This window comes from Prunus mume, linkage group LG6 (genome assembly GCF_029339155.1).
Source record: "Prunus mume cultivar Tortuosa linkage group LG6, ASM2933915v1, whole genome shotgun sequence".
Taxonomy (NCBI): Eukaryota; Viridiplantae; Streptophyta; class Magnoliopsida; order Rosales; family Rosaceae; genus Prunus; species Prunus mume.
Genome location: NC_142703.1, coordinates 15,679,950 through 15,693,956, shown reverse-complemented (window position 1 = coordinate 15,693,956; position 14,007 = coordinate 15,679,950). Strand labels below are relative to the sequence as shown.

At 38.8% G+C, this 14,007-nt stretch overlaps 4 protein-coding genes and 1 non-coding gene across 5 annotated transcripts; 2 read left to right on the top strand and 3 right to left on the bottom strand.

The window, feature by feature from the left end:
• Positions 1–92: 92 nt before the first annotated feature.
• On the bottom strand, positions 93–797 carry CML30 (Calcium-binding EF-hand family protein). The gene has a single exon (XM_008238292.3). The coding sequence runs from the start codon at positions 786–788 to the stop codon at positions 222–224; it is 567 nt and encodes a 188-aa protein (XP_008236514.1). The 5' UTR covers positions 789–797; the 3' UTR covers positions 93–221.
• Positions 798–1,140: 343 nt separating this feature from the next.
• On the bottom strand, positions 1,141–3,863 carry SCO2 (protein disulfide isomerase). Its single transcript, XM_008238290.3, has 3 exons — positions 3,277–3,863; positions 3,046–3,172; positions 1,141–1,307 (listed from the first exon to the last, which is right to left on the bottom strand). The coding sequence occupies exons 1-3, from the start codon at positions 3,670–3,672 to the stop codon at positions 1,234–1,236; spliced, it is 597 nt and encodes a 198-aa protein (XP_008236512.3). The 5' UTR covers positions 3,673–3,863; the 3' UTR covers positions 1,141–1,233.
• Positions 3,864–4,910: 1,047 nt separating this feature from the next.
• Positions 4,911–8,465, bottom strand: LOC103335311 (Leucine-rich repeat (LRR) family protein). Its single transcript, XM_016795104.2, has 9 exons — positions 8,333–8,465; positions 7,476–8,034; positions 6,442–6,905; positions 6,179–6,314; positions 5,953–6,024; positions 5,778–5,846; positions 5,577–5,648; positions 5,419–5,487; positions 4,911–5,280 (listed from the first exon to the last, which is right to left on the bottom strand). Exons 1-9 carry the CDS (start codon positions 8,403–8,405, stop codon positions 5,232–5,234), a joined length of 1,563 nt encoding a protein of 520 aa, XP_016650590.2. The 5' UTR covers positions 8,406–8,465; the 3' UTR covers positions 4,911–5,231.
• A 1,783-nt stretch (positions 8,466–10,248) lies between these two features.
• TRNAR-CCU (transfer RNA arginine (anticodon CCU)) lies at positions 10,249–10,321 on the top strand. Its single transcript has one exon. It is a non-coding gene; the product is annotated as a tRNA-Arg (tRNA).
• Positions 10,305–12,131, top strand: LOC103335279 (uncharacterized). The gene is given in 8 exon segments (XM_008238289.3): positions 10,305–10,425; positions 10,519–10,624; positions 11,119–11,185; positions 11,305–11,427; positions 11,522–11,605; positions 11,709–11,801; positions 11,896–11,904; positions 11,906–12,131. Coding segments are annotated over 7 exon segments (522 nt in total). The 5' UTR covers positions 10,305–10,425; positions 10,519–10,556; the 3' UTR covers positions 11,984–12,131.
• Positions 12,132–14,007: the final 1,876 nt, after the last annotated feature.

Here is a 14,007-nt window from a genome sequence, read left to right as displayed (position 1 = left end):
ACGACCTAGTGGATGAAGCAAAGCCTGGTAGTCTAGGAAGCTCTAGCTCCAAATCATAGGTTTAAAATAAACAAAAGACAAAAGGAATAAAGTACAGTAAAGCAAACTCACATGCCACATTTATGCTATTACCATTTGCCATGCATATGGCAAATTATACAGTAAATTGTTTCACATGGATTAACAATAAACACACATAAACGCAAACACAAATTAGGTCTCTAATTCTCTAAGCATGTTTTCATGGACCGAGTCATCATGGTCATGAACTCATCTATGTCAACCACGCCATCCCCATCAGTGTCTACTGCCCGTACCATTCTCTGGCAGTCTTCAAGGCTGCAACTCTCCCCCAACCTCCTCAGCACTTCCATGACTTCTTCAGCACTTATTTTTCCATCGCCGTTCAAATCGAACGTCCGAAAAGCATTCTGAATGTCCATCGTTCGAATCCCGCCTCCCTTCTTGTGTACTTCCATGAACTCCTTGAAATTAATAAACCCGTCCCCGTCCAAATCGGCAATCCTAAAAATCTTGGGGACTTCTCTAACCGTGTTTCCCTTTCCTAGTGCTCTCAAGATGGCCTTGTACTCCTCCTGAGATATCTTCCCATCTTTGTTGGAGTCAAATTTTTCAAACACTATCTTCATTTCATTGGGATTTGGCTCAAAAGAAGGCGATAAGCCAGAGTTTTGCCTGTCTCGGAAGGAACATACATGTGATGGTTTTCGCAGAAACTTCCGTTTCGAGAGGTTAAACTGGAAATCAAGGAAGTTTGCGCTCGACATATCCGCCTCAGCTGATCAGAGCAAATACCTAAATCAAACTTCGATATAACAGTCCAGACAGCCGTCAAAATGAGATGGCAGAAACTGGGTGTCTTCGATCTTTATATATACTGACAGATAAGCAGTGGAGATTCTAAAGTCAAGGGCTAAAACAATTTTATTCCTTCGACAAGTTGTGGCAATTCATAAACAGAAGGTTCTTTACGTGATAGCCGAAAGAAAAACAAATAGAGATAAGAAAAGAATACATTCTTTGAAAAAGCTACAGAAACTACAGCCTCCTTTCTCATCCTCAAAATTCTCCTTTTGAAGACTTGCTTTCTTTTTATTATTATTAAAAAGGAAAAAAGTATTCAAAGGAGGGGAAAAGATAACTCATCAAAATAATTGTAAAATATCACCAATATACAAAAAATTATACAAAAAATAACTCTCTTTTTTTAGTTCACGGCGGTCTTCCATTATCTAAATCCTCCATTACTTCAATGTCCTTACGAGCTGTTATCTTTTGTACATATCCTGCAATGATGAATATCTTGTGTAAAAATTCTAGGGTAGAAATTCAAAACCGCAAGGGGTTCAAACTCACATAAAATTAGTAAAAATGAAATCTAAGAAGGAAAGCCCCTAGACTTGAAGGTATACATTAAACACAAAGATAACACAAAAAAATGATGGCCCAAAGGAATCAGTAAAGTTTCCTTTTCGAGCTTTGAACAATCTTTTAAGTCCTTTAAGCATCCTACACAAAACTCTTCCTGCATAAAGTAAATGAGTTACCAGAACTTCCACAACATCAAATATTCTCATACATCTCCCCTTTTAGTGTATAACAAATGATAGTGCTGAACTGCTCGCTAAACATTGTCTTTGATCTTAGTTTTAGCACTAGATCACCAACCAAGAAAAAAGAAAATTGGCAGACCTAGGTAGTGCCAGAGTTTAGACAAAGGCCTGCAAATAATGACAATGGGGAAATAGGGAGAAAAAAAAAAGGTGGAGACATTCTTATGTCAGTTAATCTAATTCAATACATCTTGAGAGAATACATAATCTCATTTACCCACAATGAGAACTTAACTTAAAGGAGACGTTCTAACGGGAGCCTAAGCTGAGGCTGCACTTCAAAACTTACACCTCAGCTGTGAGATTATGTGGTGTCTGAAAGTAGGTAGTACCATGTTAACGTACCTATTAAAATTCATAGACTTCGAGGAACTCCTACGTTTGGACAACATGTTAAAGGAATACGCAGAAGCACATTTACAAAAGCCTCACATCGAAATCTACAAAGAAACGATCCAATTGATCAAGATGCACAATGAGGATCGCACGTATACAATTTTACACTTCTCAACAAATATAATATGTTTCGTTATTCTAAGTGGTTATTCTATTATAGGTAATGAAGAACTTGTTATTCTTAACTCTTGGGTTCAAGAATTCCTATATAACTTAAGCGACACAATAAAAGCTTTTTCTATTCTTTTATTAACTGATTTATGTATAGGATTCCATTTGCCCCTCGGTTGGGAACCAATGATTGGCTCTGTCTACAAAATACCTCCCTCCCTCTCTCTCCCTCTCTGCCTACTGGCCTCGGTAAATGATAGATATGACAGACAAACTCCATAAATTCTTGACATTATACGCATTTAGAAAGCCAAATGGCAAAATGTACAACCTAAAATTTTATAGATGCATGCAAAGAAATCAAGAAATTCCAGATGCCCCAATAATATGTCTTGAAGGATTATTCTCAAGTACAAAGGCCCTTCTTTCCCCCATATATCTACATCAGAGAATTCGAACAATTACTTTCATAAAGCTATATATGCCGAGGATGTGTACTAAGCAAGTTGAGTTGGCAGCCAAGTTTACTATTTCAAACATAAGGTTTCTACTCTCTAGAACGGGAAACTTTGATATATCCCGCAATCCACAAAACAGACTCACGCATATAAATGCATAGGCAGGGGGTTACTTATCCACCATTCATATAATCATTTCCTCAACTTGATAGAATTCCTAAGATTTGAACAGTATGAGCACACACACAGACACACCCATGTGACTGACAAAGGCCAAATAAATACCACACCAGAAAATTCCAATCACAATCCAAAATGGGAAAGCATAAACTTTAACATGTAGCTGAGTTGAACCAAGCAAGGTAAACTAAACCCATCTTTTCCAAGCTTCGAATTGACAAAGCCCAAAATGAGCTCAGAAAACTAAATAAAACAGAACAGCATACCAATTCCTTGGCAAGGTAGGCATTTGCAGATAGTTTCTCTTCCTCTTTTGTTGTAATAACTGACAAATCCTGAGCCTTGGCAACTCCTACACTTTCCTGTCCATTCATATACAACTTCCTTGCAATCCTACAAAACTTCCCAAAACTTTCAAGATTTTTGAATGACTTATCCACATATAATTTTACATTTACAGATAACACCCGAATTAAAACCGAATTTGCAATTCTAACCTCAACTATTGGATCACATCGGAGCCTCCGGTCAATCTCCTCGGGTGACACCGGCGAAGTATTGGGATATGTCATCGGAAGAGGGAGGGGGTCGCCGTTGTGAGTCAAATAGCTCTCTCTGTCACGCGACCACTTCCTCTCCATGGCATTCACCTTAACACCACCACTGCCACTGCCGCTACCGCCGCCGCGAAGCCCAGCCGCCCCGCCGTCGAGCTCGGCGCCCTGGCCAATTCGGACGCCAACGGCGGCTGCGTCAGCAGTGGCGGAGGGGAATTGAATTAAGCGGGGGAATGCTGGGCCGCGAGGGAGGTCTCCAGTGGCGGCGCGGCAGCGGAGGCGGGTTGAGGAGGGTTTGGAGGAGGAGAAGAAGAGGCTAGGGTTAGTAGCCAACATTCCAAGAAATGTTGAGGAGCGAAAGACTGAAAGACTGAAATTTTTAAGTAAGAGAGAGAGAGAGAGAGAGAGAGAGAGAGAGAGGGAGGGTGAGAAATGAATTTATATAGATTGCGGGTGTGGCGCGCGCGCGGCAACAGCGAGCTCAAAGGAGAAATGTAGTTAAAAGTGTAACGTGCGGTCTCTGCTGTCTCTGTGTTTTTGTCAAGTGGAAGCTGGCAATTCGTGATTAAAGCGTCCAATCAAGGAATTTGTACGGCAATATCTGCCTCAAAGATACGTGTAGTGTTATTTTAAATTAGCTTTGAGATGCATTAACATTAGGGACCAATTTTCTTACATTTTAGGTTCGGAATTAAACACTTGTCTTGTCTAACATGCCACGAGAGCTCTGTTTCTACTTATTATTTATCCTGTTAAGTAAACCTGTTGGAGATGCTTCTATACTATTTGCATCTACTTGTCTTTTTTATATAAAATCTAAGTTTAAGTTTTTAAGATTCAGTGGTTGTCCAACATGTTATCATTGAGCAGGATTTGCTCTTGTAGCAAGTTTGTTGTTTATCGATCCGTTTTGCATTTCAATCGAATCAGCACAAAACAAGTCCCCTTCTCAAAATGGTGGAACCTATTGCGATCCCTCACAACTTGATCATTGAGTGGCAATCATCTCTGCTCTCAGTTGAAGTTAAAAGATGGAAATCATGGTGTTTGAATGAACATTATATTGGTTTTTTTTTTTTGAGATCCTGGGCAACTCTAACATCAATTTTTAAATAATTTTCCTTAGATCCCTACCTGCATTGTCTCTATCTAAATCTTGACTTATGCTAAGATTCGTGATCTCAATGCAACCGTTTCAAATTACAAATAACTTGTGGTGTCAAAATATGCCTCAAACAGACCTAGTTCCAAAGAAGCAAACATCTAAGGGAAACAAAGCTTAAACGTAAAAAAAAAACAAATCGAAGGACACGCGGCACGACTGTGGGGTACGTGCCACAGTGGTAACCCATCAGCCTGTAGGGTGCTGATAAAGGAAGATGGGGCCATGGAGAGCCAACTAGGAGCCCACATCCTCCTGCATTAGACTGTCCATATTTTAGAGAATATACATTACACAAGATCATAGCATAGCCATGTTTTTGTTTGTTGAGTTTCTGATGTTTAGAACTGATGGCACGTTTTAATCAGATGCCATGGTGCAAACAACATAAAATCCACAGAACAGCAAGAAAAAAATCAGAAGCTTCCTGTGCTATGTGGTTTTCATAACATTCTCATTAGCAGTTAAGTAATTTCTGTAAGGCATGTTAGTGATGTACATGTTAATTAATCATATTGCATATGCTGCACTTGGTTTGTTTGTTGGTTTTCGAATTATAGGGCTGACATTTGGAGAGAAAGAAAAAAAGAGAGCTATAAACATGAAGACCTTCCCCAACCAAACTATTACTGAAGCAGGGGTCGTAAATTTCTTTGCCATCTCTCCACGCCTTTTTGATCCATTCCTGTCATTCGACTCTTAGAGTTCTATTCCAGGGATTAAAACTTCCCAGTTACATCCTAGCTGGAGACTGCGATCCACTGTCAGGGTCGTTCTTCAACCTGCAATATTAACCAGCATAAGTTGCAAAGGAACCCTGTTTGTTTTTTTTAGCAGGCTCATTCATCCGAAGAAGTTAGAATACATTGAAATCAATTACTATGGGGATCAAACTAGAAATTAGGGTTGTTATTTCTTACTGAATGTTCTTCTTTTTATCCTGTGGCGTGTGGGGGACATCGCCCTTAACTTTGTTATTCTGAAGGAAACTGTAAACCAAAGCAGGTCACCAAAATAGTTAGCTGATGCCACAGAATAATGTTATAAAAAAAACACATAGAGAGAATGATTTGCTCACATCTCTCGTAGTTTTGGAAGTTTTTGTAATGATTGAGGAATTAGTCCTTCAAGCTGGTTGTTTTCCAAATGCCTTCGTCAGATAATAAAAAAGGAAAAAAACAGAATTAAAGCATTGCAGAAGAAGTATGCATGGATTGCTAAGCATAGAAAAGTATACTGAAGAATGAATGACAGTGATAGAACTTTCTATGTAACATACAAACTCTGCAAGTCCTTCAATGAGCCCATTTCTGGAATGTTGCCTGAAAGTTTGTTTCCCCCAAGCCAACTGTAAGGAAATAATTCCATCGAAAGCGCCACTAGTAAGTGATCGTGAAAACAGATGCCGGTGAGCAATGGTTGGTAGCATAACTAGCAAGTGCATGATTACTTACATATGGCGTAGAGCAGTCAAATTTGCTATGTTTGGTGCCAGTGACCCAGATAGCCCAATGCCAGTTAGATTCCTTCACAGAATATTAAAACATTTCGACTGCCAATCAAAATTTAAATCCCCTAGCATAAATCATTATCTAGGAAACATATTGTAAGGATATTATGTATGCCTCATGAGATTCAGGGCCAAGAATTTAGTCATGTCACATATCCTTGTGGACTTACAAAGCTGTTATTCGATAATTCTTTCCATGAGAACATGTAACACCAGTCCATGAATTCTCTCCTGGCAGGCAAGGATCGCCACTCCAATCGGAAGGTGGATTGTCGAAATGTCTTCTCAATTCAATCATTGCCGCAACTAAGGAACACCAAAGACATTTACTGGTTAAAAGTTCAAACAAGCAAGAAAAGAGGAAAGTCTCATAAAAATAACCATGGTTTAAGAAATGGTGAAAAAAGTGGATGGGATATTGAATAAGCTGTACCATCTCTATTGACAGTCACTCCTCCAAGAGGCAGAATCTGCATGATCTCACCGGCGCTGATGACAGGCCCAACAGGTATGCCCTGGCCAGGAGTTAGGACAATCTGAGTCTGCCCGGAAAGCGGCCATTGCGGTGCATAAACTGTTAAGCCTCTGGTGCTGACGTTAATGTTGGCATAGAAGTTCTTGTCATTCAGAGAAACATTAAAGACTCTCCAACTATATGGACTTGGATTTCTGTTGTCCTGGAAATATAATGCAATGTAGTAGCTTGCACTGGGGAGTGACCCGGCTGGCCATTTGATTTGCAGTGGCTTCTCTCGGCTGCTTGTGACAGAATTTTGGAATATTTTTGCTGGCGGGATGTTCCAAAAATCGGAGGGAGTTACATTATACTTGCAGGGCACAACAGGGTTCTGGTCCTTGTAAGGTTGCCATAACCGGTTGAATTTGTCATCTGGAAAGCTAAGTTCATATTTACATATTCAACATCAGATAGTTCATTATATATAATTGTACAGATAACGTAGCATTCATAAAATAAAAACTTGTATCCAAAGACAAATTTATATTTCCTTTTGGTATGTCTCATGCCAAAACCTATGTTAGTTTTAAAAAAATTCTGATCATAGCTTACAAAGGTATGATGCACATATGACCTACGTTACATAAGTCACATTTTGGGCTACATCACTAGTAGAGTGGAGGTAGGTCCCACTTAACAAGTAGTAAGTCTGATCTGCCTCTACAATGTGCCCATATATAAATATGGTTCAGACCTTCAAATAGTTTTATCTGCAAATGTACACATAGTATATATTGCTAGTACCAATAAAAAATAGACCATTTTGATCACATCTGTAGACCGCATTGTAAACCACATTTCTGATAAAGGTGGAACCGACTAGTGCAGCTGATGCACCTAGTCACACCTCTATTAGTGACGTAGTTTACAATGTAGTCCAACTGCATTGCTCTCAAGTTAATATTGATAAAATGCAGCAAGGAGTACTAAAGAACAAATTGAGTTCCTACCCAATTATGTCACCATCATCTCCAAAGCTACTCCTGGCCACCGTGGTAAGCGCATACTTGTTAAAATCCGTGGCATTGTACACTGAATCGTCCATGTACTCCAGCTCAAGAGCTGAGATAAAGGGGCTAGAACCTGATGCCGTCATGTTATTCCTCGCAAGGCACACACTTAAGGCCTTTCCCTGAGCCTTCACCACAATCTCATAATACGAGCTCATCCCATTGGCATGGTCCTCCGTGGTGTTAACCACACTCCATTTAGTCCCCTCCACAATCTGATCAAACACCGGAGGCTCCTTCCCGCCATCAAAACCGCCATAATAGTACGTCGTTCGAACGAGATACTTCCCTCCTTTGATCACGGGGATAGCGTAGCAGTACTTACGTGCGGACTTGTTTGGGAAATAGCGCAATGTGGTGAGTATGGGCACGAGGCCATCCTGTTTGATGGTGCTGGTGTTTCCCACCGATATGAAGCCCTCGTCTGTGATGTATTTCAGGCTCCCTACTGTTACGTCGTTGCCAGGCGACGGCCCAGCTCCACAGTTTAGGAGGTACCCTGCATTTTTGAGACATTAATTTTGCATGTACCTACTTTGGAAAATATATTTCAGCATCAAATACTGGACAATAGAGAAAGATCATATAATTCAAGGCTTCGAAATTGATTAGAACACAATTCTCAAAAGTTTGAAATAAAATTTGACAGATGGGATTGTATAATCAACTAGAGGAAAATGCTAGAATTTTGTGTTATTTTTGGGTGAAAAAAAATGAACAAACAAGAAAAACCCTAAAGATAAAAAGCGAGAAAATGTGTCTAGTGGGGATGTGCCATGTGTATTTATGGAACCTGCCTCTAGGGTTACTTTGAGAGTAGGCGAGGAGAGGGATGGTGACGAGCCATAGGAGGAAGAGGCAGAGGGACATGTCGTCCTGCTGGGAACCCTAACCCAGAAAGAAAGGATGCCAAAGTTTGGCAAGATTTTGTTTTCTTGGTGAAATTGAGGAATGGGCGCCAAGGGGAAGGTTGGGCATGGCGTGGTTGGGGTTGACACGTGGAGGGCTATGCTTGAAGATAGATGATGGTTTTGAGAGCCCATGGAGATTTTTGACCAGGTCAATATGGTTAATATTTACAAGACAACATTTGTTCTTGCCTGAAAGATTTCGTTAATCAATACAGTAATATTCGACCAAAAAAAAAAATGAATACAGTAATGAAAGAGCTGTTTCTTTTCTCTTCTAATGTTTCTTTTTCTATTTTTCTCTTTTTCACTTTAGGGGGCAGGATTCTAGCAAAGCTGTGGGTGTTCATGCTTCTTCGTTTTCTTTTAGAGTGATGCTATCTCTACCCACCCGTCATATTTTCCCACGCACCATATAAATTTTGAAAATCACAATTCTAGTTTGCCACCCACCAATATTCATAAAATACCATTTTAATTATTATCTCATTTCCTCTCTCCTTTTATTCTCTCTGCTCATGTTCTCTCTCTCTCTCTCTCTCTCTCTCTCTCTCTCTCTCATGTTTACTATACATCTCTCTCTGCCTCAATGGAAACCGCACCATCTCTCAAATCAAACTTCCCCTGGTACAGCAAGACCTTGTTCTTCTTCATCAAATATATCCATGTATTTCACACTCTTCGTCACATCTTCATGCAAAATATCCCCACCAAATCACTGCATTCCTCAAAAACCAACGACCTATTAACCCCCCAAAGCCTTCTTCACCTCCTCATGCCTCAAAAAATCCTCAGCCAAATTGGTTTTGTAAGGAACATTCTTTGTGTAATCAACAGAACGCAAATCATAGAATTGTTGATTCATCCCCAGGTTTTTAGATTTTTAATTTGTTTTAGGAAAAAAAATCATAGTCCAAGAAATACTCATCTCCCAATGCTTTAAGTAATCGTAAAGATCTTAGAAAGTCTATTCAAATAGGATTTCCTTACTTTTTAGCCAAAATCGTTCTCTTTAACATCCATTCTCTTGTTTTTTATTCTTCATAATAACAATTTGATTGAATGAATAGAAAAGAGAAGAAAATTATTTGAGAATTAAGTTATGGGCATTGAAAAGTCATAAGAGGAATAATGAGCAAGGAGTCGTAGCTTTCTTAAGTTTTTTTTCTTTCTGTCAAACGATAGGGTTCGTGACAACTTGAGAAGTCAACTTTTTTTTTTTTTGTCTCTTTATTTTTCCTTAAGTCTAAGTCATTTTATGATTAAATTTGTCTTTAAATGTTTAAAGATAAGGTGGGTGGGAAAATAAGACAGAATTAGTGGAAATAACAACACTTTTCTTTTATTTATTTTCTCGTTATTGGTTCAAGCTACAAATCTTTTTTAAGATAACACTACAGTTCATATCTCTCACGTTAGATTTTGGATAGGGGTGTTCAAACTTCCTATTATTTTCTTTTTCTTGTTTCTTTGTAATTGGTTCAAGCTGCGAATCTTTGTCTAAATTACACTATTGTCATTTCTCTTATGTTAGGTTTCGAATGATTTTATCTACTTAGGCATCTTCTATTATTTCGAATAAAGCATCTTTTCCAATAATTATAAATATTAAATAAATAAAAATCTACATAAAATCAATGCAATGCAAATATGGTTTTCAAGCTTGGCTCTTGTTGCCTTAAGCCTGGAGACCGAACAGATATCCGTCAATGTGTCTTATTATATACTAACACCCATAGGCACGGCAATACATAACATAGAAATTATTATTTATTACAATTTATTGCAGACAAATTAACAAGTAGGCGCCTGTAGCTCAGTGGATAGAGCGTCTGTTTCCTAAGCAGAAAGTCGTAGGTTCGACCCCTACCTGGCGCGCATAAAAATGGCTTTATTTTTTTTATTTTGACTTCTTAATTTTTATAGACAAAACTGGTGGTAAAACCCTAGGCAGAGCAGCAGCCGAGAATAGGCACCTGCTGGTAAAACCCATGATGCTTTTTTGCTACTTTTTTTTATTTGATTATGTATTCGCACCAGAAATTGTAAGCTTCAATTAAATTGTTTTGTTGCAGACTTGCAGTGCAAAAGCCTATTGCTTGAAGACGCAATCATGAAGGCGTTTGAGGTCAATGGGAACACTCTCTCTCTCGCTCTCTTCACTGAAGTCACCAACTCCAAGTACTCTCTCTCTCTCTCTCTCTCTCTCTCTCTCTCTCTCTATTGCAACTAGCTCAACTGGGTATTGCTTTCTCATGGAAAATTCACCAAACCCAATTTCGTTCCCCTGAATTTTCCATCAAAACCTGGTTAAGCTGGAGAATAAAGTTGGGCATTTCGTTGTCATAATTTCTTTAGCACATAGATATGAACTTGTTCACTTATCTCATGCCAGTAAGAACAAGTGTTTTTTTTTCTTCTTCCGATGTATTAATTTTTGGGAACCGATGATTGCCTCTACTTAACATAGCTCTAACTGCAAACAAGATTGCCATCGCTTGTTAATCTAATTTCAGTCCCAAAAGAGAAAAAGAAAGTTATTGAATTTGTAGTTGAATTTGAAAGATGTTTTAATTTTAAACAGAAGTAAGAATGAACCCATCTACTTCAATTGAAGTGGAACAAAACTTATGTGTGATATATCTGTCTTATGTTGTAAAGTCATTATCTTGTAGGGAGCTGCTTGATTCTATGCAATCTGGGACACTAGACCCCGAAGTCGCGTTCCTGAATGCTTCACTGGTTTTATTCCATACTTTAACCATCCCTTTTTTTATTTTTTCCTTCAATGTTGTATTCTCTTTGCTGAGATCCTTCTTGTTGAGTTCCTCTAATGTTACCTTCACCCACAATGGAAGCAGATACCAGATGTTTTTCCTTTGCTTGCAGCTGCACATAAGACAATTGTAGCCAAGTCCCGAGAGTCGTTGACAACGCGCACTCTTCATTCTGAGCTTGTTTACAATTACTCAGGATCCAAGCATGTAATTTTCTACCTATTAACTAATATGTTCTGTGGTCTGTTGCTTATTTTTCTCGTGCTGCAAATATGTAACCCCTAGCTTTGAACATGATTAGATCACAGAATCGTTGAAAAGATGTGGCATCTCTGAAAGCTCGACTTATGTGCTTGCTGCTCGTTTTAATGCTTCTTCTGATGAGGTAAGATCACTCTGAAAGGTGTAGTAGATCAAGCCTTGCATTGCCTTCAGGATATCAGAAAATGTTAGCCATTCTGACTTTCATAATTTTTGTTGAATACTAGATTGAACAGAAAGCAGTAGAGAAACTAATCAATGGAAAAGAGATTGACTTGGAGGAGTTGGGAGGTAGAGCAGACCAAGCCCAAATACAAAAGGTACACTCTTGAGTCTTGATCACTTTTCTAGCGGCAATTAGTTTTGTTGTGATTTTGTTTCTAGTTAGTGATCATCAACACTCTTTATTTTCAGCACTATAAGAATAACTAGCGTGGAACTAGGGATATCTTCTCTTGCTGATGCCATTACTTGCCGGATTGCCTCTCGTGATGCTCTGTGAGAAGAATGTGGTTCGTGTTCTGGGAATTCAGAGCTTCATTTGAAGGTGGCCAAGGAAACAGAAAACCTGTGGCTTACTATTCTTGTTTTAGCAAGTTCAACTGTGTGTTAATAGGTAAGTATACTTGTAGGCAAAGCTGAAATTTGGAAAACGTGATTATGCTACCTATACCCAGCAATGAACCAATGACAAAATTTGCTTGAAATTGTGATACTAGTTTAGTTGTGAGATTGCTTGTATGAGAAAAATTCAATTGTTGATCGTTATTGGTTTATTGGACAGTCGTAGACTTGCATATCTTCAGTATTCAGTGGTGCAGGCCTGGGCATCAGGTGCTTGCATTGCATTCTTGGAACAAACCCTTGATGCTTAGATGCTTATGGCATGTTGTGAGCGATTCTGACAGCATTTGGACTAGATGGGTGCGTAAGTATAATCATAGGGGCATGAGCATTTGGGCTATTAACCCTCCACAAGTTTGCTCTAGAACTTGGAGAAAAATCTATAAATCAGAGATTCAGATACAAGTCCCAATTGAATTTGTGGTTTGACAACTGACATCCATTCGGACCTCTCCCACCTTCTTACGAGTCCTCCTGCTATCCTGAGTTTGGGTTTGGCTCTTGATGCTAGGGGGTGCATAAGTATAATCACAGGGGCATGAGCATTTGGGCTGTTAACCCTCCACAAGTTTGCTCTAGAACTTGGAGAAAAATCTATAAATCAGAGATTTCAATACAAGTCCCAATTGAATTTGTGGTTTGACAACTGACATCCATTGGGACCTCTCCCACCTTCTTACGAGTCCTCCTGCTATCCTGAGTTCGGGTTTGGCTCTTGATGTTAGGGGGTGCATAAGTATAATCACAAGGGCATGAGCATTTGGGCTGTTAACCCTCCACAAGTTTGCTCTGGAATTGGAGAAAAATCTATAAATCAGAGATTTAGATACAAGTCCCAATTGAATTTGTGGTTTGACAACTGACATCCATTGGGGCCTCTCCCACCTTCTTACTAGTCCTCCTATCCTGAGTTCGGGTTTGGCTCTTGATGCTAGGGTTAGTCTCATTATCCATAACTGGCAGCAGCATTGCTCTTGGAATGGGATTTGTGATCGCAAGCCTGTTGTTCCCACAATCCATCTAAGAACGAGTTTTATTCTATGGATGCCAATTAGAGATTTGGAGGCAACTTATGATCATTTCTGGTTCCTCCTGTTCTTTTATTTTTTTGGTCAGTTCCTCCCGTTCTTCTTACTCATGGCCTCTACTTAGTCATATTACTGCCAAGTTTTGGTAAGGCAAGCAAGCTTCTCAAATTGGTTGCCTATTGGGCTAGTAGTTCGGCTGCCTTAGCCCTTGTGTCTTGCTTTGCTGGCTGGATTTCCGCCCACATTCCTTGTAATGATCACCCAAGAAAACTTTGATTTAAAAACTTTCTTTTAATTATTTTGTTTTGTTATTGATCATTGTATACAGCTCCACTTTCCACCTTTTAGTATAATACTTCTTTTGTTTGTTGTTTACAATGAGAATCGAAGCTAGACACCACCTTCCCTACATCCTACATAGCACTTCATCTGTGGTTCTTTGGCTCTTTATTCAATCTTAAAAAGGGGCTTAGGCTCCCTAAAAAAAAATAAAAATCTTTTGTTGAATTTGGAGTTCATTCTCGTGTCCTATTGAAAAATATAATATTTGTTTTAAAAAAATACAAAATACAAAAACTTTAATCTTTATGTGCGATGTTTATGATACTTCGTAATGTATAAATATGATGACATAAAATATCAACCTTCGAGCTAAATAAGTACTTCATTTTTTTTTCATTACAATGAAAGGGAATCGAACCTTTAATCTAGCTTAATCCCAACTCATTATCTCATGCACTAACGGCTTAGTAATCTCTTTATGGTAAATAAACAAAACGTAGTCAATTAAACTAGAGATCTTAGTAGCATATTTGCTTACATGTAATGAGTATTTGATCTCTTTTCTAATTTGTTTGTGTTTACTACTAGTGTA